General features: G+C 30.3%; 2 protein-coding genes and 1 non-coding gene across 3 annotated transcripts; 1 reads left to right on the forward strand and 2 right to left on the reverse strand.

The window, feature by feature from the left end:
* Positions 1–1,124: 1,124 nt before the first annotated feature.
* Positions 1,125–5,938, forward strand: LOC137831481 (protein PMR5-like). Its single transcript, XM_068639169.1, has 5 exons — positions 1,125–1,706; positions 2,174–2,345; positions 2,834–3,012; positions 3,236–3,394; positions 5,433–5,938. The coding sequence occupies exons 1-5, from the start codon at positions 1,159–1,161 to the stop codon at positions 5,776–5,778; spliced, it is 1,404 nt and encodes a 467-aa protein (XP_068495270.1). The 5' UTR covers positions 1,125–1,158; the 3' UTR covers positions 5,779–5,938.
* An 813-nt stretch (positions 5,939–6,751) lies between these two features.
* LOC137831482 (asparagine synthetase [glutamine-hydrolyzing] 2) lies at positions 6,752–11,144 on the reverse strand. Its single transcript, XM_068639170.1, has 13 exons — positions 10,823–11,144; positions 9,716–9,854; positions 9,356–9,451; positions 9,102–9,243; positions 8,808–8,998; positions 8,497–8,658; positions 8,318–8,398; positions 7,998–8,219; positions 7,767–7,901; positions 7,604–7,684; positions 7,436–7,522; positions 7,241–7,348; positions 6,752–7,145 (listed from the first exon to the last, which is right to left on the reverse strand). Exons 1-13 carry the CDS (start codon positions 10,900–10,902, stop codon positions 6,930–6,932), a joined length of 1,740 nt encoding a protein of 579 aa, XP_068495271.1. The 5' UTR covers positions 10,903–11,144; the 3' UTR covers positions 6,752–6,929.
* Positions 11,145–24,714: 13,570 nt separating this feature from the next.
* On the reverse strand, positions 24,715–24,817 carry LOC137833760 (U6 spliceosomal RNA). Its single transcript, XR_011084819.1, has one exon. It is a non-coding gene; the product is annotated as a U6 spliceosomal RNA (small nuclear RNA).
* Between the last annotated feature and the right edge of the window lie 670 nt (positions 24,818–25,487).

Raw genomic sequence — 25,487 nt, forward strand, 5'->3', positions numbered from 1 at the left:
TTTATATTAAAATAATAATTTTATTGACGAAAATTTTTTGTAAAAATTTGTAATTATTAAATTTTAAAAATATTTATGAATACAAAATCCAATTTCTTCCTTATTTATGTATCTTCTCTCCTTTTCTATCTCTCATAGTCTTAAAAAAAACTCTCACAAGAATTTGCTTTGGAATATTTTGGGTAATTTGAAATAACTTTTTCATTAAAGAGGTCACTCCAAAGTTATTCAAAAAATACTTCTACTATCCTTCAAACAATTAAACTTTTAAATAAAATATATATTATTTTAATAATTAAAACAATAAATATTATTAAACTAAAAATGTAGAAACTTGTTATTAAAATTTATTTCCTTACAACAAAATTGATAGTAGAACCACAAATTTTATTCTCCTCGTTCAACATCTTACGTAACAAGTTAGTGCTTTAGTTGAAAAAATAAAAGTAAAAACAGGAAGTAAAGTGTTTTTGGTCGCAAATGATTATTAAAATGTGAATATTTTTTTTAAAATTTACCTATATGATTAAGTTTTTACATTCATGACATATTATGGGTTTATAAAACTAAAATCCTCTCACCTTCACAACTTCACATTTCCCCATAAAATGACTCAAAGTTTATTTTATTTTTTTAATTAAATTAAAATAATGTTATACTAAACCACTTCAATTATTTTAATTTAAAATTAAATTATACTAAATTCGTATCAAAATATCATGAATTTATGTTCAAATTTAATTTAAATTAAAACTATATTATGTTTTAATTCAAATTAGATTATAATAAAATTGTGTTAAAATAGGACAACCTTAATTTAAAACTAAGTTAAATTACACTTTAACAAATTCAAAGTCCTGTTATGCATTTAAAATTTCAATAAAAGTCTCTCTAACTTCTTATGTTATTAAATTTTCAAAATCTCTCTACTTTCATAATTTTTTTGTTGCACCATTTTAAAAAAACATTGTGGTGTTTAAAAACACACAAACACAACCCCTCTCTCACATTCTCCCATGTTGGCCACAATGTTGGTTTCACACTGTTTTAAAATCTCACAATACAGTGTTTTTATTCAATAATTCCGCTTAATTGATTATGTGTATGAGATTTGATGTTAAATGAACTGAATTGTTTTACCTCACTTTGAGGATTTTGATGTACCTTCTTCCCATCTACACAACCAAACAAAACTTGCACCATTGTTTTGTGTCATTTTATTCACAGAAAACCAAAAACCTCAATCCTTTATATATTCACATTTTTTTTTTCAAAAGGGTCCAAACATCCTTCTTCCCTCTCCCCTTTCCCTGTCCTTTTTGTCTTCAACCTTTTTTTTTCTCTCTCTTTCTCTCCACAGATTCTCCAATGGCTCTTCTCCATTTTCAATCTCCCTCTGCTGCCTTACCGCACTTGTTTGCACTTCTTTTCCTTCTTTCCCTTCACCACCACACAGCCTCTTGTGCTCTCCTTCTAAGCTTGAGACACCACCACAACACTCTCCGCCAGCAGAGACCCATGATCCATGCCAACCAAACTAACTGTGCTCTCTTTGCGGGAACCTGGATCCAAGATGACTCATACCCTCTCTACCAATCCTCCAACTGCCCCATAATAGATCCACAGTTCAACTGCAAAATGTTTGGCCGCCCAGATTCTCAATACCTCAAATACAGATGGAGACCCCTCAACTGTGACCTCCCAAGGTACCCCCAAGTTCAAAACAAACACTTGAGCATAAAGCTGACATTTTTTAGTGTTTTTGCAAGTTAACGGTTCTTCAGATAATGGTGTCTTTGGATGTGTTTAATTTCTTGTTTCAGAAAACTGCTTTTAGTTTTTTCAGTGTAAGTAAACAAGATCGTTCACCAACTGGGGTTGAGTTTACTGGAGTGATTTAATATTTAGAATAGGATTTTCTTCCAAGGAACATACCTGTGAAAAAAAAAGACAAGATTGTTCAAATAGCTGATTAAGGGTGATGTCAGAAATGAGAAAATGATTCCTAGTTTTTTTTTTTTTGAAATATTTGTTTCGGATTTATTTTACACTTGATAAAATTTGAATTGTGAGTAGTGTGGAATTGATTTAGAACAAAAATTTGAAGCGAATAAAAAATGACCCCAGTATCCTATGTATGCCTCTAAATGGTTTTGTAGCATGTTCTTGGTAGGTTCAATGGGGAGGAGTTTCTGCTGCAGATGAGAGGCAAAACTGTGATGTTTGTGGGTGACTCGCTGGGACGCAATCAATGGCAGTCATTGATTTGCCTGATATACACTGCAGTTCCCCAGACACAAACACAATTGGTCAGAGGGGAACCACTCTCAACCTTCAGATTCTTGGTGAGTGCGAACGCTTTAATTTCTTCCCAGCAATCATAATGTTTGTTTACCCACTGGACATTTTCTCACTATTTTTATGTCCCATTAATTGAGATTTTAGCTTTAGGCCATGATGTTGTCAGTTAATTACCCCTATTATTTCCGGGGCAAAGTTTTCCAGTTTTTGGTTTAAGGAAAAGGAAAGTAAGCACAGTGGTTTTCCTGCATCAGAACAGTTTGTGCAGTGTCCCTCTTTGTTAGGCTTCATTCAAAATCAAAGGGAGTTGGTTCTGGATATTTTCAACAGGACAAAGTATCTGTTGTAAAAGGTGCTGTGAGGGGGGCCCAGATGTACTATTAAGCCATTATATTTGGACTAGTTGATGCAAACTGGAACACTAAATTATGTTCATGTTTTTGTGTTTGTATAAAGTAGACTTCTATAAAAGCAGCGTGTTACAGCTGCAAAAGATGGTCCCCCTGACTGGGTTTTGATATGGTATGTGCAGGACTACGGTGTTACCATTTCATTTTACAGAGCTCCTTATTTGGTAGAGATTGATGTGGTCCAAGGGAAGAGAATTTTGAGGCTAGAGGAGGTTGATGGGAATGGTGACATATGGAAAAATGCTGATGTGCTTTCTTTCAACACTGGACATTGGTGGGAGCATCAAGGATCTCTTCAAGGGTAGGCAAATATCTCTTCTCTTTTACAAGTAAATAATGTATATACTAGTCATCTAATCATAAATTTATATGCATAGTAATTTTGTTAACTTTTACTGTCATCATCACCTTAAGTATATGCTATGCTGAGTATGATTTCTGATTGATTGACTGTACACTTTTTTCTTCTTTTAAATTATGTAATGAACTCTGAAGTAGTTTGGTGTTTTGGATACTAAGTGCAGGTGGGATTATATTGAATTAGGAAGCAAATACTACCCAGACATGGATCGTTTAGCAGCTTTGGAAAGGGGTATGAGAACATGGGCTAATTGGGTGGACAGCAATATTGATAGAACCAGAACCAAGGTGTTCTTCCTGGGAATTTCTCCTACACACACAAAGTATGGACTCTGACCCTGCCTTTCTCTCTCTTACATTATTGTACTATAGCATAGTGTGGTATGCCTATACTTCATGATTGTGTTTGTTCAATTGGAATAGCATATCCAACGCGTATAAATCTGCATCTGATGAGTTAAGGGCAGAAACTAAGAGCCCCCTCTTTTGACCCATTAGAGTTACCTATCTTAGACCTGAAATTCACGTGCTTCTGTTAGCTCTTTGTCCTATCTCTATCAGTTTGGCAGACACTTTTTCCTTTGGGTGGTGGTGCCCCTTATTTTGTGACTAGCCAATAATTTCCCCAATGTTTTGAATAATGCATTTAGTACTGTTGATTATGGATTTCTAACTCTCTAAACGGGTGAAAGATAAATGAGTAGTCTTAGTTGGGGATGAGAAAATCAACTATTAGTTGTTATACTTGTACATGAAATTTGGACTACTAATTTTTTTCATCATCTGGTATACATGTACCTGAAATTCAGACCACTACTTTTTTCCATCAACTCAAATTACTTGTTTTACCCTTTGAATGTGAGTTATTGCCTTTAGAAGAGCAGCATGCATAAAAGAATGTTTTAAGTATACTTAAGAAAGCCTTTTGTTGTTTGATTCTGATAATTGATATTTTGATTAAGATTGTTGAACTTTACTTTAGTTTCTATGTACAAGTATTTTTAAAATTGAAAAATTGGAGCTATACTACTGCAATTTTTGCAAAGTAACCTTTTTGTGGCTTTCCTGGTTACTGATGCTCACATGAAGTGTAGTTGGCACTTTTATTGGCCTTAAACAATCCATCCCCATTCAATTTGAAGAAAAGTTGTTCACCTCCTGCATAATCATGGTGATGCATGTCTGAGAAAATTTCCATTTTCTCTTTTAAAATGTGTCGGTGAAATCATTCATGCATCAACTGTTTTAGTCCCCTACTAAATATGTTTTATAGAAAAAACATAATTACTATTTATGTGTGGGGCCCTTTCATACATTTTCTTTTTTGAGCTTCTCATTCAACACTTGCTTAAATGCCATATGATGATGTGACATGGACCTGTCATTTTTAAAATGTTAATTTCAAATTTAATAATTTTTTATCAAAAGTTTTATTCCAAAAGTTATTTCTAAATTCTCTTTCAAAGATTTTAAAACAATAGTTAAGAAACAAAGGACAGTGACATAGTGCTATTAATAGAAAAAGTGATGTAAAAAGTAAGAATATAGGGAAGGCCAGATTTAGTCCATTGGTCTAGATCTGGAGCCCAATACAGCTTTTTGTGCTTTTGGGGCTTAACAATAACACCACCCAAAAAAATAAAATCACTGTTGACCAATATGGCCATTATTGTCCTTTTTTTCCTATGAAAGGCTTTAGTCAATTTTTAAAGGTTCTAAAAAAAGTCATACTTTTAAGTTTTGATAACTATTTTTAATGTTGATTTAACTTATCAAATACTAATTAAACCTTATAACAAAGATTGTTTTTTCATTTATATTACTTTTGACTTAATTTATAGTCCATATAATAATCGTTTTTAATTCTTAATTTTATATGCAAGTTATTGTTATAATATTTTAATTATTGTATTAGCTACAATGATGAATAGTTATATATGAGATAATAGTATGCTCACCAACATTATAAAGTTTTATTTTACTATGATTTTGTTACATTGAATGAATTGGTCATATTATCTATTAAGAGTTATAACTAGTTAATTATAAAGTTTTGATGAATAATTTTTTAGTAAAAATATTAGAAGAACTGAATGATAATTAATGAATTATACTTAGCCAATCCTTGAACAAAGAGAGTCTCAAAAGTTTCTAAACACAAGCATTACAACATGGATATGCATCCATACAAGTGGCAATAATTTTTGGTACAAAGAAAAAAAAGTGATTTGTGTTTCACAAATAATGTCATATTTAACATATTGTAAAATCTTCATTAGTGATTTAGTTAACCAAGTGTGTGTTTTTTGTACAAATTTGAGTATAAAAGTACTGTGGTGAAACTCTGTGATTGGTATGCAGCCCAAATGAATGGAATTCTGGAGTGACAGCAGGACTAAGTACAAAGAACTGCTATGGTGAAACTACCCCAATTATTAGCAGTGGCACAGCAGCATACCCTGGTGTATACCCTGAACAGATGAGGGTTGTAGACATGGTAATTAGAGAAATGAGGAACCCTGCTTATCTTCTTGACATTACAATGCTATCAGCATTTAGGAAGGATGCACATCCCTCCATTTACAGTGGTGATTTGAACCCTCAGCAGAGAGCCAAACCTGACTATTCAGCTGATTGTAGCCACTGGTGTCTTCCTGGATTGCCAGATACTTGGAATGAACTTTTCTACACTGCTTTGTTCTACTAAGTTTTGTCATCTGCTAACTAATTAACATATTTCTTCCACTTCACTGCTGTTATGAGTATTAGTAGGTGATAATGCATTTATTAAGAGGGTTACTTGCATCATAGCACCAACTCTTTCATGTATAAAGATATGCTAATTAAATGAAACAATTATTTATTTACTTTTAGAATTTAGGAAGAAGAGATCATATGTAGATCAAAGTAAGAAAAGTTTAGTGTATCATTTCTGCATTTGTTTTGGAAATTGATTTCATGGATTCTATTCAACTATTAGGTGTCTGTTTGAATTAAGGTTTACAAGCTTAAATCGAGTTAAAATTAAGGTTGCAAATGAGTTTGTAAAAGCAACTTGAGATATTTTTTTAATCAGCTCAAGCCAAACATCTTGATCCAAAAATTTAATTGTAAGACCCATTACACAAATTTCTTGTCAGTAATAAAGTTTTCTATAAATATTTTTAAAAAATAAGTACATTTTTCTATAAAAAAGTATTAGTTTATACGTAAGTTATAGATATTTTTAGAGAAATTAATATTGAATATCAATTAATCAAGGATGTACTCTTGTTTCGTTTTTGTTTTGTATGTGATATTGTACTCCAAACAAATATTTCTTAAAAAATATTTCTCATTCATGATTTGTGTTAAGCTATTTTTAAGGTCATATAATTTACAATTGATAACGTTTAATCGATTATGTATTTAGGAAAATAAATAAAAAAATGTGTTCTAGGATATATATTCGAGACTTGTTTAATTACGGGGTTAATAAATATTAATATATTATTTATAAACATAAAGATACAATAATTTATGAACCTAGCAGAAGAATATGCATTCATCTATATTGTAAAATTTACGAAATTTCATATTTTTGGATGTAAATTTTGTATGATTAAATTTTGGTGAGTAATGTTGAAATAGAAGGGGTTGCATTAAAATTGAAGTGATAAAAGAGAGGCAGGTAAAGAACATTTTGTTGGAAACCAAGTACATTATGATAGTGTGAGGTGACATTAATTGAAAGTAAAGAGAAGAAGAAGATAACAACACTTAACACATAACATTGCCTGGATAAAATACACAGCAGGCAAAATTTTGATTAATGATAACTAGTTTTCTAATACTCCTTTGCTATGGCTCATGCTTCCTCTAGATGGCAACTCCTAAGGGAGAAACTTCCATCTTGGGTATGATCTTCTCTGGTTCTACAGCTTTGACCTGGTTGCCATAAGCTGATGCATGCACTCCAAGTGCTGCTCTACCAGATGGATCAAGGTTGTTAGACCAGGCAGCATCCCACTCAACAGCTTTTGCTGTGCTACATGCAACACTTGGTCCTCCAGGAACACTGAGTCTAGCTGAGTTCTACAAAATCAAATTAAGGAACACACAGATTTGGTTAAGCCCTTGTTAAATCAACATGAAATTTTCAATATCTAGGTATGGTTGATTAAATTTACCTGAGGGAAGAACCTCTCAAATATCATTCTATAGTAGTATGCTTCTTTGGTGGTTGGAGTGTTGAAGGGGAAAATGTTAGCAGCATTGAGCATCATTCTATCAGTCACCTATTGGAAATTTTGAAGAACCAAGAATAAATTAGCGGTATGAAATGTTATGACAATAAGAGGGATAGGGTTTCATTCAAGATTTACATGTTTCTCAGCATGTCCTTTAAGGCCATCAATCCAACCATAGCCAACTCCATCACTGAATTGTTCTTTCTGCCTATATAAAATATGCTGCATAAGATGAAACTCTAACATGTTAGTTTAAGAAATTAATTTAGCAAAGTTGTAAAGCATTGCTGCAAATCAGAGTACCTTTGGCAGATAAGGATGCTCTTCATCATCAAATGCCCTCCTCAGTACCCATTTCTCAATTCTCCCTTCTTCTTTTTTTATCTGAACAGATTAAGTAGTAAACCACTTAATAAAATGTAACATTTTTTAAGTGGTGTTGCATTGCAACTTTTTGTACACTCACCATTTTGTACTCAGGATCAATGTTCATTGCAACTTCGATAAACTCTTTGTCCAAAAATGGTACTCTGGCTTCTAGACCCCAGGCAAAGGTCGATTTATTGGCTCGCAAGCAATCATATTTGTGGAGTGCTTTAATCTGCATAAATGAGAAAAAATATCATCCATTAACCCTTTTACTTCAACAGTCCAGCCACTTAAATTGATCTGGCAATAAGTATGATAACTCTGTGACCTTGCGGCATGTTTCTTGGTGAAACTCTTCTTTGTTGGGTGCCTTGTGGAAATATAGATACCCTCCAAAGATCTCATCAGATCCTTCTCCAGAGATAACCCACTTGACTCCTAGTGACTTAATCTTACGCGACATAAGAAACATGGGAATGCTTGCTCTAATTGTAGTCACATCATATGTTTCAATATGGTAGATCACATCTTCAATGGCATCTATGCCATCCTGCATATACCATATATAAAACATTTACTAATTATGATTTTGCACCTCAAAATAACCCCAAATTTTGAGTTGTAAGCTACTATCTCGTGTAGATATACCTGAACAGAATAGTGAAATTCATGATGTACAGTTCCTATGTAATCTGCTACTTCTCTTGCAGCCTTTAGGTCTGGTGCACCCTACTCAGTATAATATAATCAAAGATCAAGACAAACTTCATGGTTTCCTTCTTTTATTGACAGATCTACTACACTTGCAAGAAAAGGTACACACGCACCTCAAGTCCTACACAGAAAGAGTGTAGTTTTGTTCCCCAATGCTTGGCAGCATTTGTGCCTTCCAGGTAGCGAGCCGTGACAGCTGCAACCAGTGAAGAGTCCAAACCTCCAGAGAGTAAAACACCAAAAGGCACATCGGTCATTAACCTTTTGATCACAGCCTGCAAAAACATTCAAAAGAGTTTATACGAAGGTTACAAGCTACTTTGATAACTTCTACAAAAGCTTTTCCAAAAGCTAACCAAGTAGGTGGTTTTTGGATAAACTTTCAATTACAATCATGTGTTGAGTCTTCTTCTGTGTATCTTACCTTCTCAAAGGCATGCCTCAAAGCTAGAGGGTCATAAGGAGCTGAAGGAATAGCCTCAGAGAACCATGGAGGATTGTACCATCTACGAAACTCCCTCTCTTTGCTAGAGTACAAGTGACCAGGTGGAAAAGACTCGAAATGTTCACAATCATCATTTAGCCCCTTCAATTCTGATGAAATCCAGACAGAGCCTGAACAGAGTATGCAAACTAATCATTATTTATTCAATTCAAATCTCTTGTTACAGATACACATAAATTCAATTCAAAAGCAGGGCACATATTTGAAGATTACCATCTAGACCCCAACCAATGTATAAGGAAGTGACTCCAATAGCATCACGTGCCACTATAAAACTGTTGTCACGGGTATCCAACAGAACAAATGAAAATATACCATCAAGCATGTCCACAAAGTTTTCTCCGTGCTCCTCGTACTAAAACAGCATACAGGTGATAAGAACAAGAAGTACAAAAAATTTCTGTTGGTTTTTATGCATACATGATCAGGTTAGAATTGTTACAAGATTATACATAAAGATGACTAACCAGGTGAGCAATAACATCACAGTCACTTCCTGTACGGAACGTGTGATTAGGCAATTGTTTCCTGAGTTCTTCATGATTGTAGATCTCACCATTCACCTGGTTTTCAGTGGATGATATTTAACGTGAATTAAGAAGTAAATGTAACAAAAGGTATATGTTACTATGGAATACATTCCAGTTTTTTGTAGAACAACTTATGTATTATGAGTTTAATAATCAAAGTGTAAATTAGTGTAAACTAATCAGAAACAACTGTTGATACGATTTTGAAGGTAATTATAGTTAAAGTCTACCATCACTATTATTACCAATTTTCCATGCCATAACAGTGTAAGTTTAAATCATTGAACAAAGGCTTACCGTAACAGCAATAGTTTTGTCTTCATTAAAGAGAGGTTGATCCCCAGAAGCTGGATCAACTATGGCTAAACGTTGATGAGCCAAATAGCAGTCTCCATATTGGTGGAGCCCACTCCAGTCAGGACCACGGTGCTTCAACCTGTGACATCATCAAATTGTAAATTATTAACTCATTCTTCAAACTGTACTTTCTTAACTGAAGGCTTTGAAAATTTCCTTTTCCACTTTCAAACAAATTAACTTCTTCCATTACTTTCCAACTGTTGTACTTTTCCACCACAAAGTTACCAATAATTTCACAGCAAGGTGGACCCCACATGCCACTAGTTTATCTACATAAGTTAGTGATCTAACAAGAATACTTGTTCATTCTAGAATCCACTTAGCTTCTCTCCAAACATGTTTATCCTTAAATACTTGTTCCATCTAAAAGATTGGCATCATACTGCCCCCAATATTAAGCAATAACTATGATTTCAACACTTACATAAGTTTAACTCCTTCCCTTTAAAATATTGAATGAACTTGACAGTAGAAAACCAATATTCATTATTTTTACCACTTATTTACAAACACTTCTCTCTAGGTATTAACAAAAGATTAGTGTCCACCAATTTTTTTCACTAGAAGATACCACCACCAAAGTTGAAACAAAAACAAAATTATAAGCGCCAACTTTTTTATGATTCTTCTGCTCTGCTGCCAGTGTACAAACAAAGTATGATAATAAATTAAACAACTTTTGGACACTTAACTTTTCCAATTCTCTTATACGAAAGAATTATCTATGACAAGTATATTTTGTTCCCCCTTTTATCTCAATTCCTAAGTGTCACAGTCATCTTTACAGCTGGTTTAATTATATTTCAGTGTATTAGTTGCTAAAAATACAGTTACCATCATGCTGAGTTTCCACTTTTCAGTCACAGAAAAGTTCAGTTGGGTAAGAATTATTTTTTTTGGAATGGGAAAAATGCACAAAAGAAGAAACTTTGCCTAGAAAACATCAAAGTTGAGCAAAGGGTATTATTTGAAAAAAAGCAGGTGAAGATTAATTTTGCTTGTTTGATTTTGTGTAAATAAGAAGAAGACAGAGAGAATCATTGCCTGCGAGAAAGCTCAAGGACGCGGACCCTCTTGGCTTGTGATGAATCAGAGCAACCAAGCACAGCAAGTATGCCACACATTGCGTTATGATATGTGAACTACGACGAAGAGAGAAAAAGAAGAACAGAGAGAATGCAAAGAGAAAAAAACAAGACAAAGAGAGAAAGAAGGAAATGATTTAAGAAACGAAGATGAAGGAGTGAGACATGGAACGGACAACACGTAGAATGGTTCCTAGTTGAAAGAGTTAAGTGTTCAACATAACAACGTACTCCTATTTATATGCAAAGGTTGGACCCCAAACGGTGTCGTTTCGTCTGATGTCACTTTCATCGGTGGCGTGGGAAATTTAACTGGCTACCGGGTGTCGCAGTCAATCTCACAGGGACCACCGCCAATTTCCTCTTGCGCATCGCCACGTGGTTTGCTATGGGATATATTTGTCACTTTATTTAATTATTATTACATAACTTTTTATTTTATTATTTGATTCCTTTTCTATTTTGTGATGAGCGATTCGCTGCTTCCCGTTTTGTCTCGTCTGAAATTGAGGAGAGAGATGTTTATCACTTTATCCTTAAATTTTACAATTTTTTCTTTCGTTAAATTCTTCCAGAGTTTATGAGAATCAATTAAGTGTTACGTCACCTTGTGTTCTGTTTTTTAGATATTAAATTCTTGGAAGCTGGAAAAATGTCATTCTTATATATCTTAAGATTCTTATAAGATTACTTCATATTGAAATCGGATTTAATTGGGTTCTTTCGTCACCAATATTTTAATTTCCTAATGTAACCACTATTTTCTTTATTGATTAATTAATTAAAGACTAATTATTGAAGTTCCAAATTGACTAAAAAAAATCAATTTTTTTGTAGAATACTAATATTTAAAATATATATATATATATATAAAAAAAAAAATTTGCATAAAAACAGTAGATAATTTTGTTGTTAATAATAAACATTTTATTATATTAAATGGAAATAAATTAAACATGTGAGACTTTTTTAAGTTTGGTAAGTTATGAATATAGCTTTATCAAATTGATTAAATATGTATTATGATGAAAATATATATATACATATATTTATTTATTCTTTATGGGATTATTTACATTGTTCTTTTGCTCTTTCCTTAATCAACAATATCAGAATTACCAATTCTTGTTATTTCTACAAAGATGAATTACGTATAAATATTATTAATAAAAAATTATTTCGTTTCGACAAAATAATTAATGTTTATGTTTGAAATAAAAAAAAATTATATTATTTGGAAACTAACACGAGTAAAAGTTTATCCTAATTAATAGAGGGAAAAAATAGCTTAATGTTTTTACAAAATATTCTTAGTTTATAGAAAGTGGAAAAAAAGTTCATCTATAAATGAAACTTAGTTATAGTAATTAACTGTAAGTATCGATTTTTATATTACTTTATTATAGAAATGATAATTTTAAGAAAAATATCTTATCATTAATTACTTTAATTCAAAATATATATAATGTTTTAAACGAATAATACATATTTATATAAATAATGTAGCATAATTTATTTTAATTATATAATTTGTTAAATAGCATTGTTCAAGGTAAACGTTTGTAATTGAGATGGATTAATTAGTTAAAAATAAAATATTTTCTAAATCACCTTCTAAAATATTATTTGTGTTGTGAAAAAAAAAGAGTACTATTGAGAACAAATTCCCAATTATTTTATTTGAAAGCAGAGATTTAGTGAAGAAATAATAGTTATAAATTTAATTTATAATATAAAGTATATTAAAATAAAATTATTAGTTACTTTACTTTAAAAAATAGTTGGTTAGAGCATAGAGTGTATTACCTATAGTGTACGAGTGTTATTTTTCAAAAACATAATTTAATGTGTTACATTTGATTTTTGAATTACTTTAAATGGGAGTTATTGTTTATATATATAATCATTTCTTAGGAGAATATATCCAACACATATTACATTAGTTATTTGATAAAAATATAAAAGTTGTAACAGTATATTGCTTGCTTGAGTATCTTCTTTAGTACAAAATGGTTAATTATATATTTTTTTTACGTTAGAACTCTTTATCAAAAAAAAAATTAAAAAATATGATAATAATTTTGAAAATAAATCGAAGAATTTTACATTGAATTACACGGAATTTTAAAATTTGTTGTAAATTTTTTCCTTTTCACTTCTTCATTGTACAATGACATAATTTGACCTTCTTCTTTGTTTTCTCTCCAACGACGATTGTGATGAGGTTGTGAATGTTTCATTTGATGTTGCTATGACTCACATTATTTCTTGTTTTCTTGTGACGAGTTTTGCATATTGGTCGTTTCTGTCTGATTGGATCAACTTTTCATTTTTTAATGAGGTTAGTGGTCTAAATCTTCGTTTGTTTTTTCAAATTAATATTGTGGTTGTTTTTTGGGATCTCAATCACAACACAGTCTCAACAAGACCACATATGTTACATTGTGTTATTTTCTATTTTATTATTATTGTTATGATTTTTATGAATGTTGAACTAATATTTTGCCTTTGTTTAGGCTCATATCCATCATGTAAGGAGGTTATGGGAGCACTTGGTAATGATAATGATGACATGATCACTACAAGAAAAGCATGATTTACATACGGATTATTAATATTAATATAATATAATATAATAATTAATAATAATAAGTATAAATTATATTAATAATAATTATAATAAAAATCATAATTTGACCAACGAACTTGTCTTGTCTAGTCTAGTGGTAAAATAATAATGAAATAGTAATTGCTAATGTTGTTCCTCTATATATATCCTTACAATATGTATTAGAGGTTGTTCGGGGAACCTCCATGTTAAGTTTTTTAATGATACAATTATGAGCCATGTAATAAGAATGAGGTACTCCACATGTATATTTACTTGACTTCATACATTGAATGATTAATTCTCTAACTTGTATTTTTTTAAATTATAAATAAATTATGATTTTTTGTTTACTCATAATATTTTTATTAATTATAAGAGAAAAATATAAAATATTGAAGAGAGAATACATATTTATGGATTAAGCAACTTGTTAATGGAAATTAGCAGTCGCCTAATAACGTGGGGATTTGTAAATGCATTGGTCAGAAAAAATTGCTTAAAATAGCATTAATGAATTGAAAATTGATGTAATACAAAAAAAAATGTACCAAAAATAAGTGTGACAAATGACTTTTATTTTTGGGTCAATATGACAAATTATATATCTAAGAGTGCAAGTTACTTAAAATGAATAAATAACAAGCAAAATTTTCTTTGTTTTTGTGCAACGATTGTGAAGTTTTCATCTAAAATATGATTTAGGACTTCAATTATGATTTAGAAAAAGGCAAATTGGACACGATTCGTATCCAACAACGTATATAACATTATTTTTTATAAATATATCTAGAATGATAAAATAAAATGAAAAATCTAAAAAAATTATAGAAATTACTGTATGAATTATATTATTATTATATATAATATTTTTCAAATTTAAAAAGTCAAAATGATTACATTACTGGTTGAAGTAATTAAGTTGTAGAAACACTTACGCGTCTTATCGACGTGGCTTAATTTGATAGTGACTTCCTATTTATAACTTTATACTAAATTCAACTTTCAATTCATGTCATCATACGTATGAGAATATATACGCATCTTATTTAAAATTGTTCAAGGAAACCTCATACTTATCAATTTTAGCAAATACAAAAAAGTCAGAGAAATTATATTTTATCCAATCTATTTAGATTTTAAAGTTACTTTTAGATGGTCTTTTGTAGAAAAATTCTTTTAAGTTTTCTAAAAATATTAACGTTTTAGAATATTAAATTTGGTACGAATGCTTTAAAAGCAAGTCCAATAAATTAAAGAATCGGAATTTTTTTCACTAAAAATTCCTTAGGGAGGGCAATTTTTTTTTGTATAAAACTAAATTATAACTTTGGTTTTCGTTTTAATTGAGTTGTGATTTTGATATATGTTATTTTATGATTTTAGTCTCCGGATTATTAAAAAAAATCGTGATATTCGCCTATTCCTGAATTTTGTACACGTTTTTATTTATTTAACTTTTTATATTTTAATTAATTAAATAACTTATTGATAGTATCATCAAATATTGTTAGATTTTGTAACATTTCAAAAATACATCTAATTATCACAATACAGATTCTACATATTTCTATACAAGTTTAGAGTTTCTTAAAACATCTCTAATACATTATTAAAGTTTATAGAAATACAAATATTTACTATATAAGTTTCAAAACAACATTCTAAATTCTTTTAAACCTTCTGACACTTGTATGATAATTTGTTCGTATACATAGTACAGTTATCACAGTTCACAACACAACAAGAAAAACAAGGGTAAGCTAGTAAAAATAAATTTTTATAATATACACAATTAAATCAAAAGAGAAATCTAAATTACATTGATTAATTTCTCAATTATTCAATCTTCTTCAAATCCCAACACAAAACAATCACATAAATCTCATATGGATCTACACATCCAGAATATTCAACAAACATAATAACAACTGACGTCTTTCGAAATATCCGTATTAAATAAGTCCTACCAGAGACTAACACTTGATCAAAACATTAACAGTGAATCCAATAGAAAGGGTCAAGGTAAGTTCAATACAACCCAAGACGTGCATCTCATATGTCACAGTGTCCATGAACTCCCCCATCAGCTTCTCACCACCTAATATCTTAATCTATGTGACTCTGAAGCTCGGAGATCTCTGTTACCATATAGGCATCAATATTTAATACACATACAAACATCAGTCCATACATTATTCCAAATATATGAGTTCAATTCCATACCATTTTCATCATACAATATCAATCAAAAAGCGATCTACAACATTCAAAATTCTATTTAACATTAAAAAAAAAAACTTAAATACTAAACCATCAAAATCTAATATTTTTACAAGTTTTGAATCCTCACAACTCTTAATTTTCCCTTCCAATCTTCATCTATTTTAGAATATGATTGGACCACGTTGTAGCTGGCGAGTTAAAGAACATTTCTATCCGATCAGATTTTCAAACAGAGTAAGTTCATTTTTGCTCTAAATATCCTTTGTTCTCTGTTTTTCCTTAGGATTTAGTCATCAATCTTGGTGGGATCAGTTGAAAAGATTAATCCTCTCAACTTATTCTACTATATACTGAATTTTTGTTCTATTTGGATAATTTGCATTAAGCTCATAAATCTTGAAGCTTATCCAAACTGTGGAGAATAAAATTCTAGAAGTTTCTTGGAAAGCAAACAATTAAGGTAAAGGAAGCTAAATTTATTTTTTAATAGCACCCTAGGATATAAGATCTGAATGTGGAAGGGACATGGTCCTAATATTCAATTTCTCTTGCAGGGATGTTGTGTGTTTATATATTATTTAAACTTGTAAAAATATTAGGTTTTGATGGTTTAGTAGTTAATTGTTTTTTTATATATTAAATAAACTTTCGAATGTTGCGGATCGTGCTTTGAATGATACTGCATGAAATTGAATGAAATTAAATTCATACATTTGGAATAATGTATGGACTAATGTTTGTATGTGTATTAAGTATTGATGCCTATGTGGTAACAGATATCTTTGAGCTTCACTGATGATCTAAGTCACAAAGACTAAGATATCAGGTGGTGAGAAGCTGATGGGGAAGTTCATGCACACCGTGACATATGAGATGCACGACTTGGATTGTATTAAACTTACCTGATCATTTTTGTTGGATTCGCTGGTAATCTTTGGATCAAGTGTTAGTCTCAGGTAAGACTTACTTAATACGAGTCTTCTGGAATGCGTCATATGTTATTTTGTTTGTTTAATATCCTAGATGTGTAGATCCATGTGAGATATATGTGATTATTTTATTGTTGAGATTTGAAGAAATTTTAATAATTTGAGAAATTGATCATGTAATTTGGTTTTCTCTTTTGATTTAATTGTGTATATTATAAAAATTATATTTCCACTAGCTTACCCTTACTTTTTTTGTTGTGTTTGAACTGTGATGACTCTACTACGTACACGAGCAAATGATCTTACAGGTGTTGGAGAGTCGGAAGAGCATTAGGGTGTTGATTTTGAAACTTATATTGTAAATATTTGTATTTTTATATGTCCTAATCATGTATTAGGAATGTTTTGAAAAACTCTAAGCTTGTAGAGTAATATGTAAAACCTGTATTATAATAGTTAGATGTTATTTTTCAGGGTATTAAAATTATATAACGATTATAAAAATTACAATTTTCTATGTTACATATATTTATGAGAGGTCTAAAATCAATATAAAAAATATGTTTTAACTCTCATCAAAAGTGTTTTTCCATTAATGAATCAAATCCGTATACTAATTTATGATTATATATTTCATTCCATGAAATATTTAATTATTTTATATTAAAAATACTATATTTATATGTTATTTATGAGTTTTGTTTAGTTATTTTTGTATACCATGTTATATTACTAATTTAAAGTTTATATTTCCCCATAGAAAGCGGTATTGTAGTAAAAGTTATATTCTGGCGAGCCACTGAAAAACCCTTTAGTACAAATCTACTTTACATTAATAAAAATATAAGTAAATAGTGTAAATTACTTTTAATATTATCCAGCAACACTAGGTAAAAATAATGCAATTTCTTTTATATGTCATCAATCCACTATAAATTATATTATCCATAAAATTTATCATGTATTTGATTGGTAATATAACTCTTTTATAGTACAAAATTAAATATCATTTGTAAGTTGACTAATGATACAAAAATATCTATCACATCAAAAGTGATATTTAATTACTGAAGTTAATTTATAATTTTAATAATTTTATAAACAAATCAGCATAATATGACAAGTAGCATGGCGACAAAATAAATTTAATTTATGTCAAAAAAGTTTACCTTGTTTGTAAAATCTACTGCACTCACTTTTTGACTTAGTGGAAGCAGTGGCCAAACTCATCTTTCACTGTACAGGAATATAAAATTACGTTACAAGTCATATTCCTATTTTTTTTCAAAATAATAATAATAATTAAAGAGGCGTTTCATTCATATTTTTTGAAAATATAAAAATATGAATATTTATTCTTATATTTATTAAAAAATTATAGAAAATAATTTAGAGTATTTTATTTTTTATATCTCTTTAATTGTACCGACTTTATTAACTTATATATTTTTTTAAAAAGTTAATTTTAAACTATATTATAGCTTCCATTTTTAATTAATTTATTTAGTTACTTATGAAAAGTTAACTAAATATATTTCTAAACATGCATGCAAATAACATCCTTACCATAATATTTTCCTCAATTACATTCCTAAAAATATAAAACTATAATCTAAACTAAAGAAATGAATAAAGAGGAATTAAGAAGAACTAATTCAAACTTCCAAAAGGTTTATATATTCTGCTAAAGTTGAGGTGAAAGTCAATACGATAACTTCCAAAATAGATTAACGCAACAAATATCTTTAGATAGTACCTGAGATCAGTTGTAACGATTGTTGCAGTGTTGGTCACTCGGTTGCTCCTTTGTTCCTCAGTACTTCATTCCTTCAGACTTCAAGACTCCTTCTTCTTAATTCCTCAGAGCTCAATCAGGAGTTGACTTGCAAATGTACTCTGACGATCAAGTAAGTACCCCGTGAATGGTGTATAGTAAAACTGATAAAAAGCGTATCTTACTCCACTATTAGAGGTATTTATAACATTGAGTTTTGGGCCAAATGTCTGGTGGGCTGAATCTAGTATGTATCAGTGTTAGCTGATTTCTAGGGAGGTTACCCTGATTTTTTGGGACATTACCTAGATTTGATGGGATGTGACCCTGATTCGTAGGGAGTTTCTACAACTACCTTAACTATCATTTATTACAATTGCGCTTTAAATATACTTTTGACTGGTAGATCAGTCATCGAGGCCAAGTGATGTGGCACCGATCGGTATAATTATCGTGTTGAATGCAAATGAGGATTAATTTGATTAGATTTTTGGGATTCAATCGTTACTCTTTATTGTCTTTGTCTTTATGAGAGTTAGGCATTAGAGAAAAATATTTTAATGTGTTTATTTAATTTTTCATTTTTTGGTTTAAACTTATAATGTAGTTGCTTAGGCTACTCGAAATTTCTTTGTTTTTTTGGATTTAGTCTAGGCTCCATGTTTTTTTTTTAATTTTATAATATTTTTCATGTGATGAAAGCCTAGCACGAGTTTTATAATATTTCTACAAGTTTAAATAATATATAAAAAAACAACATAATATATAAACAAACAACATCTTTGCAATAGAAATTGAATATTGGGACTACGTTCCCTCCATATCCAGATCTTCTAGTATAGGGTACTATTAAAAATTAAAGTTAGTTTCTCTTATCTCAATTGTTTGCTTTCCAAGCAACCTCTAGAATTTGAACCTCTCAGTCTGGATAAGTTTCGAAATATAAAAGTTTAATGCAAGTTACCTAAACAGAACAAAAATTCAGTATATTATAGAATAAGTTGAGAGAATTACTTCTCGAAAATGTTCTGGAAAGATGTCCTAGTAATGTATACATTATTATTGTTATCGTATATTGATTTTTAATATTAATTGATCAATTTTAATTTCATGATTTTTTTTACAGATGCATTTTGATATTCCTAATATGAAACCAATAAAATTAAAGATTATATATAATATCACTTGCAACAACATAAATTATATTTCCTTAAATATTAATAAATATGTATGGATTTTGTAGACTTTACTTATGAAATTAAATAAATAAAAATTAATTATTGATTGATATTTGATTATAATATCCAATACCCAGACAATAAAATTGTTAGAATATTAAACTATTAGATTTAATTTTAACATCATAACAATCATAATATAAACTAAAAAAAATTATCAGATAAAAATTAAATTTAGAAAAAAATAATTATTATATTAATTAAATTAAATATTATTTTAAAATATTTAAAGTAATTTATGTTATTAATGAATAATTTCTTAGTATGCTTACAACATTTTAACTACTAACTTTATAATTTAATTAATTAGTAATTAAAATTTAAAAGAAAAATTGTTATGTTTTTAAATATTAATTTTAACCTAGATTAACTTTAAAACTACTAACAAATTATTTAACTTTATTTTAATAAGCTAAACAGAGATTTTATTAAAAATAGAAAATACATAATAAATATCTTGTGTTTATTTGACATATAAAAAAACATTATTATTTTGGTTGTTATGATTGGTATATTTAATTTGATGGGTTGTGATATTAAATTTGATAGATAGATATTATGTAAATAGTATAATTATTTCATTTTGTCTTGTTTCCAATACATCTCAATCAATCAACTTTTTGTCCATTCAACGTGCATTTGCCGCGTTTCCACGTGTGGAACTGGATAAGAACCTCACCCAACCACCTTCTATTCTTTTCTTTCAAACAATTTTAATAAACAAACCTAACATTGTAAAAAAACTCACTTTCCTGGAAACCTCAACCTCAATAATACAACAATAATTCTTAAGCTTTTTCAGAATAAACCCATTTAAAAAAAATATTCTATAAATGAACCGTTCCAATATTACTTATTAGAATAAACTTATTTATTATTCGCATTAAAAATTTGGTTATTGAAAAACCAAATTTGTATCATGTAAAGTATTATTGATATAAAAATTAGTTAATTTGTAGTCCTAAAAGAGCTGAATTTTTATAAGATTTTCTAATGTATTTTTTTAATAATTAATGAAAATGAGATCAAAATTTAAAAACTAAAATTAAAAAAAAATGCAAATTTGATAATTTTTATATATATATATATAAAATTTCATGTTAGGCAACTTGACATTTTAATTAGGTTAACACCTCAAGTAACAACAATCATTTGTCATCATATGACAAAAATATTATTAAAAAAAAATATGGGGACACTAAACCAAAACTCATATATTAACAAAAACGATACATATGTAGATTATGTTTATTCCTAAATAATTCTAAGAACATACTATATGAAAGCCCATTATTTTTTTTTTAATGAAAATTTTCATGTTAGGCATCACTATGCAACTTGACATCTCAGCTAGGCTGACATCTCAAGTAACAACAATCATCTGTCATCACATGAAAAAAGTATTATTAAAAAAAGGAAAAAGAAAGAAAATACAAAAATATGGGGGGACTAGACCAAAACCCACATGTTAACAAAAACGATACATAGGTAGACTATACCTATTCATAAAGAATTCTAAGAACAGACTAGATGGAAGTCTATTATACCAATGAAATGATTGTCTATGAATGAACCCTAAATTAGCCAACTTATCAGCACATGCATTTCCCTCACGAAAAATATGAGTAACCCTAAACCTGATTGTCCTACAGAAATTAAGACAAGTATTCCATCGATTACGAAGCATCCACGGAACAGTAGTCCTAGCAGTAAACGCAGCACAAACCAAGACAGAATCACATTCAAGCCAAACATTAGTAAGTCCCATCTTTTGAGGTTCCTCCATAGCATGTATAACTCCATAAAACTCAGCAACCAAAGCAGTTTGAACTTCAAGAAACCCTGAAAAAGCACCAATAAATTCTCCCATACTCCCACGAAAAATACCTCCACAAGTAGCAAGACCAGGATACCCCCTAGCAGCCCCATCAGTGTTAATTTTAACCCAGCCTGGTGAAGGAAATTCCCATCTAACTGGAAGAGGATGAAGAACTTTCCCACTACGAGTCTTAATACCAAAAAACTTAATCACGTTGAAATCCAACATATCATTCTTCATTGAAGCTTTAGATGAATTTCCCACTAGACGAGTTAAATCTTTAATTACCGAAATAGCCTTAGAAACCTCAATCTTATCCTGAAATCTAGCATAATTCCTCATACGCCATATCATCCATATAGAAAAGGTTGTCACAGCAAGTTTAATCAATTTAACCAAAGGACTACCATCACTCTTAATAAAAGAAAGAAGATCATCCTTATTAGAGAAATGAGAAGTAAGAAAAATCTGTCGAACCCAACTCCAAATATGTAATGCATTAGAACATTCAAAAAATAGATGTTGAATAGATTCTTCATGCTTTTCACAAAGCGTACACATAGAACATATATGCAAACCCTTATTCTGAATATGCAGATCTGTAGGAAGTCTCCCATGAAAAATTTTCCAGAGTACTAAAGTTTTGGAAGGCGGAATAGATGAAGACCAAATGAACTTACCCCAACCACCTGGAACTCCTGGTTCCAAGAAAAAAGTCCTAGCTGATTTAAGAGTGAAACGACCAGACTCATCTAGAATCCAATTAGGAATATCTTGTTCCTCTCTAACCATGATATGATTAAAAAAAATGCGGCATCTGTTGTAAAGATAAGGGAATATTCCAATCATAACCTGACCAAAATTGAGAGACTGTATCCGGAATGTTAGCCCCATCAGATAACCCTGCAATATTTGCTAAAGAAGTAGTAGAACACCATTTATCATTCCAGAAATTAATAAAAGAACCTGTACCAACAGTCCAAGAAGTATAATCAAGTATGATAGAATAAAATTGTTTAATTCCAAGCCAAAGAGAGGATGATCTATAAACCATTCTAAACTCGTATTTTGATTTAAGAACTCTGGCTTTCAAGAGTAAAGACCAAGGTTTGTTGCTATAAGCGAAGTTCCAAGCAAGCTTAAGAAGATATGAATTATTTTCATGATGAAGATTAATAATATTCAAGCCTCCATCCTCAAGAGGTGAACAAATTTTCGCCCAATTAACAGTAGCGATACCTTTTTTCATAATATCACCAGTCCAAATAAAATTCCGGCACCACTGCTCAACTTGCTTAATAAGAGAAACTGGCCATTTATACATATTAAAACTATAAGCTAGAAATCCAGTAATCACTGTATTGACCAGCTGGATCCGACCCATCATGCTAAGAGATTTACCTTTCCAAGATGCTAGCTTCAATTTGACTTTATCAGCCAAAGGTTGAAGAAATCGACACTTTGGAGCACCAACAAAGATAGGCACTCCTAAATAATTGAAAGGCAAACAACCATGACTACAAGAAAGAATATTTTGAATTTTGGTGACAAATCTTGGAGAATTATCCATGGTGAAGAAACTACTTTTAGAGTTATTAATATATTGACCAGAAAAATCACCATATGTTTTAAGAAAAGTACTCAAATTTCGAAGAGACTTAATATCCCCCCTACAGAAAATAAAAATGTCATCAGCATACAAAATATGAGAGGGAGTGGGATAACCTTTCGAACTAGCCATATTTAAAATCTTCTTATCATTCACAAGCTTAGAAATACCTCTACTAAGAACTTCCTCTGCAAGACAAAAAAGTAAAGGAGACAATGGATCACCTTGTCTTACACCTCAACTGTAGGGAAAAAAACCCACCAAACTACCACTTATTCTGATAGAAAGCATAGCTGAACGGAGAATTGTACTAATCCAACTGACAAACGAGGGGTGAAAACCAAAGCGTTTCAAAACTAATAATAAGAACTTCCAACTCAGAGTGTCAAAAGCTTTATGAATATCAACTTTGTAAGCCACATTACCTCCTCTAACCTTTTTAGAAAGCATATTAATAGCCTCAGAAGCAATACCAATGCAATCCTGAATCTGTCTACCCTGCACAAACCCATATTGATTAGGAGAAATGATTCTAGCAGCCACAAGAGCAAGCCTATCCGCCAGTATCTTGGAAATAATTTTAAATTTGAAATTAGCAACAACAATTGGCCTGTAATCTTTAATGGAATCAGCACCCTGAATCTTAGGAATAAGAGATACCACATTACTGTTCATTCCAGGGAGAACCCAATTTTGTTTAAAAAATTGTTGAACAGCATTACAAACATCTGTCCCAATAATTTCCCAGCAAGAATGATAGAAAACACCACCAAAACCATCAGGACCAGGAGCATTATTACCGTTAAGATGAAAAACCGCATTCTTGATTTCAGAAAAATCAGGACATTTAATCAACATCATATTTTCCTCAGAGGAAACCATCGGAGGAATATAAGTACCAATAAAATCTTCCATATTATCAGCATTCAGAACATTAGAAATAGACTCAGCATAAAGATTTTTATAAAAGTCCAAAATATGATCCTCAATGATTTTAGGATCCTCCGTAACCTCATTATCAATCCGTAGACGATGAATCCCACTAGAATTATTTCTCCTTTTGACCACAGCATGGAAAAAAGTTGTATTTCGATCTCCATCCTTGAACCATAACATCTTAGCCCTTTCTTTCCAAAACAAATATTGACAGTGAAGAGCATGATCAAGCTCCTCCTTAGCAATCTTTTCTTGACAAAGAAGCCCATCACTATCAGACAAACTAGCAGTCTCTAAGTTTTTTTGAATACCAAGGAGGATACCCTGCTTAAGAAGAACTGCATTGTGAACATTACCAAAAGAATTTTTATTCCAGTCCCGGAGCTTAAGTTTCAACCTTTTTAACTTATGTTGCAAGATAAACATAGGACAACCAACAACCTTATTAGCCCAAGAATCATGAATAAGCTTCATACACGAAGTGTCCTGAAGCCACATAGAAAAGAAACGAAAATTGCTAACCTTCCGCAAAGAATTACTAGCAAGACTAGCAAGAATAGGGGAATGATCAGAACAATTTTTAACAAGAACTTGATAAGTACAAGAATCCCATTCATCCAGACACACTCCATTACATAAAGCCCTATCCAGTCTTCTGTGAATTCTATGCAACCCTCTCCTTCCGTTACACCAAGTATAACAAGATCCAGTAAAAAATTTGGACCATTTCTCGATTTGTGCGTGTCATCCTTGCGCAGGGGCCATGCTAATCTTCTCTGTATCGTTCCAATTTTATCAGATGTCCCCGAAAGGACTGAAAGCCCATTATACCAATGAAATGATTCTCTATGAAGAAATAATAAATTAGTCAATTTATCAGCACACGGACATTTTATTTCAACTATATTCTCTACACTAATAATATTATTTAATGTTGAAAATTCTCTGAAAATTTAAATTTACCTCAATCTTATAAAATTGAGTTGTAAAGACTTGCATTAATTTATATAATATGTATTCAATAAATTTTTATTAAATAAATTATAAATAACTCTGATTAAGGAGTGGATATTAAAAAATTTAAAATCCATAAAAATATGTTTATTTTATTAAATAATGTTGATACATATTTATTTGCGAAAACTAAGTTTATTGTGGAATTGTAAAATTTAATAAGATTGTTTTTCTTGTACATTATTTTACTTATATTTAGTTATATACGACAAAATTATTCATTTTATTGACGTCTAAGTTTATTCTAATTGAATGGTAACTAAAATTTATTCCATATTCCAGTTTAACTTTTTAATTTTTTTTGTTGATTTTGTATTTTTATTTTTATTTTTTTTCAAAATAAAACATATAATTTACGTAATAATGTGCTCTTTTACTTTCGCCAAAACTCGTTCTCGTTGGGTTGAGTGGGGCATTCGAGATGCCAAACTGTGACAAAAAGAAAATATATTTATTATTGATTCCTCCCAC

The sequence above is a fragment of the Phaseolus vulgaris genome, chromosome 6 (assembly GCF_000499845.2).
Source record: "Phaseolus vulgaris cultivar G19833 chromosome 6, P. vulgaris v2.0, whole genome shotgun sequence".
Classification (NCBI taxonomy): domain Eukaryota; kingdom Viridiplantae; phylum Streptophyta; class Magnoliopsida; order Fabales; family Fabaceae; genus Phaseolus; species Phaseolus vulgaris.

Bases quoted from the DNA above. Each gene is read 5' to 3' on its own strand.
- LOC137831481 (XM_068639169.1), top strand. From the start codon at position 1,159: ATGTACCTTCTTCCCATCTACACAACCAAACAAAACTTGCACCATTGT. The intron at 2,346-2,833 runs GTGAGTGCGAAC...TGGTATGTGCAG, and splicing joins TCTCAACCTTCAGATTCTTG to GACTACGGTGTTACCATTTC. The intron at 3,395-5,432 runs GTATGGACTCTG...ATTGGTATGCAG, and splicing joins ATTTCTCCTACACACACAAA to CCCAAATGAATGGAATTCTG.
- LOC137831482 (XM_068639170.1), bottom strand. From the start codon at position 10,902: ATGTGTGGCATACTTGCTGTGCTTGGTTGCTCTGATTCATCACAAGCC. The intron at 9,855-10,822 runs GCAATGATTCTC...ATGATGTCACAG, and splicing joins GTCCTTGAGCTTTCTCGCAG to GTTGAAGCACCGTGGTCCTG. The intron at 8,220-8,317 runs GTATATCTACAC...TGGTATATGCAG, and splicing joins AATTTCACTATTCTGTTCAG to GATGGCATAGATGCCATTGA.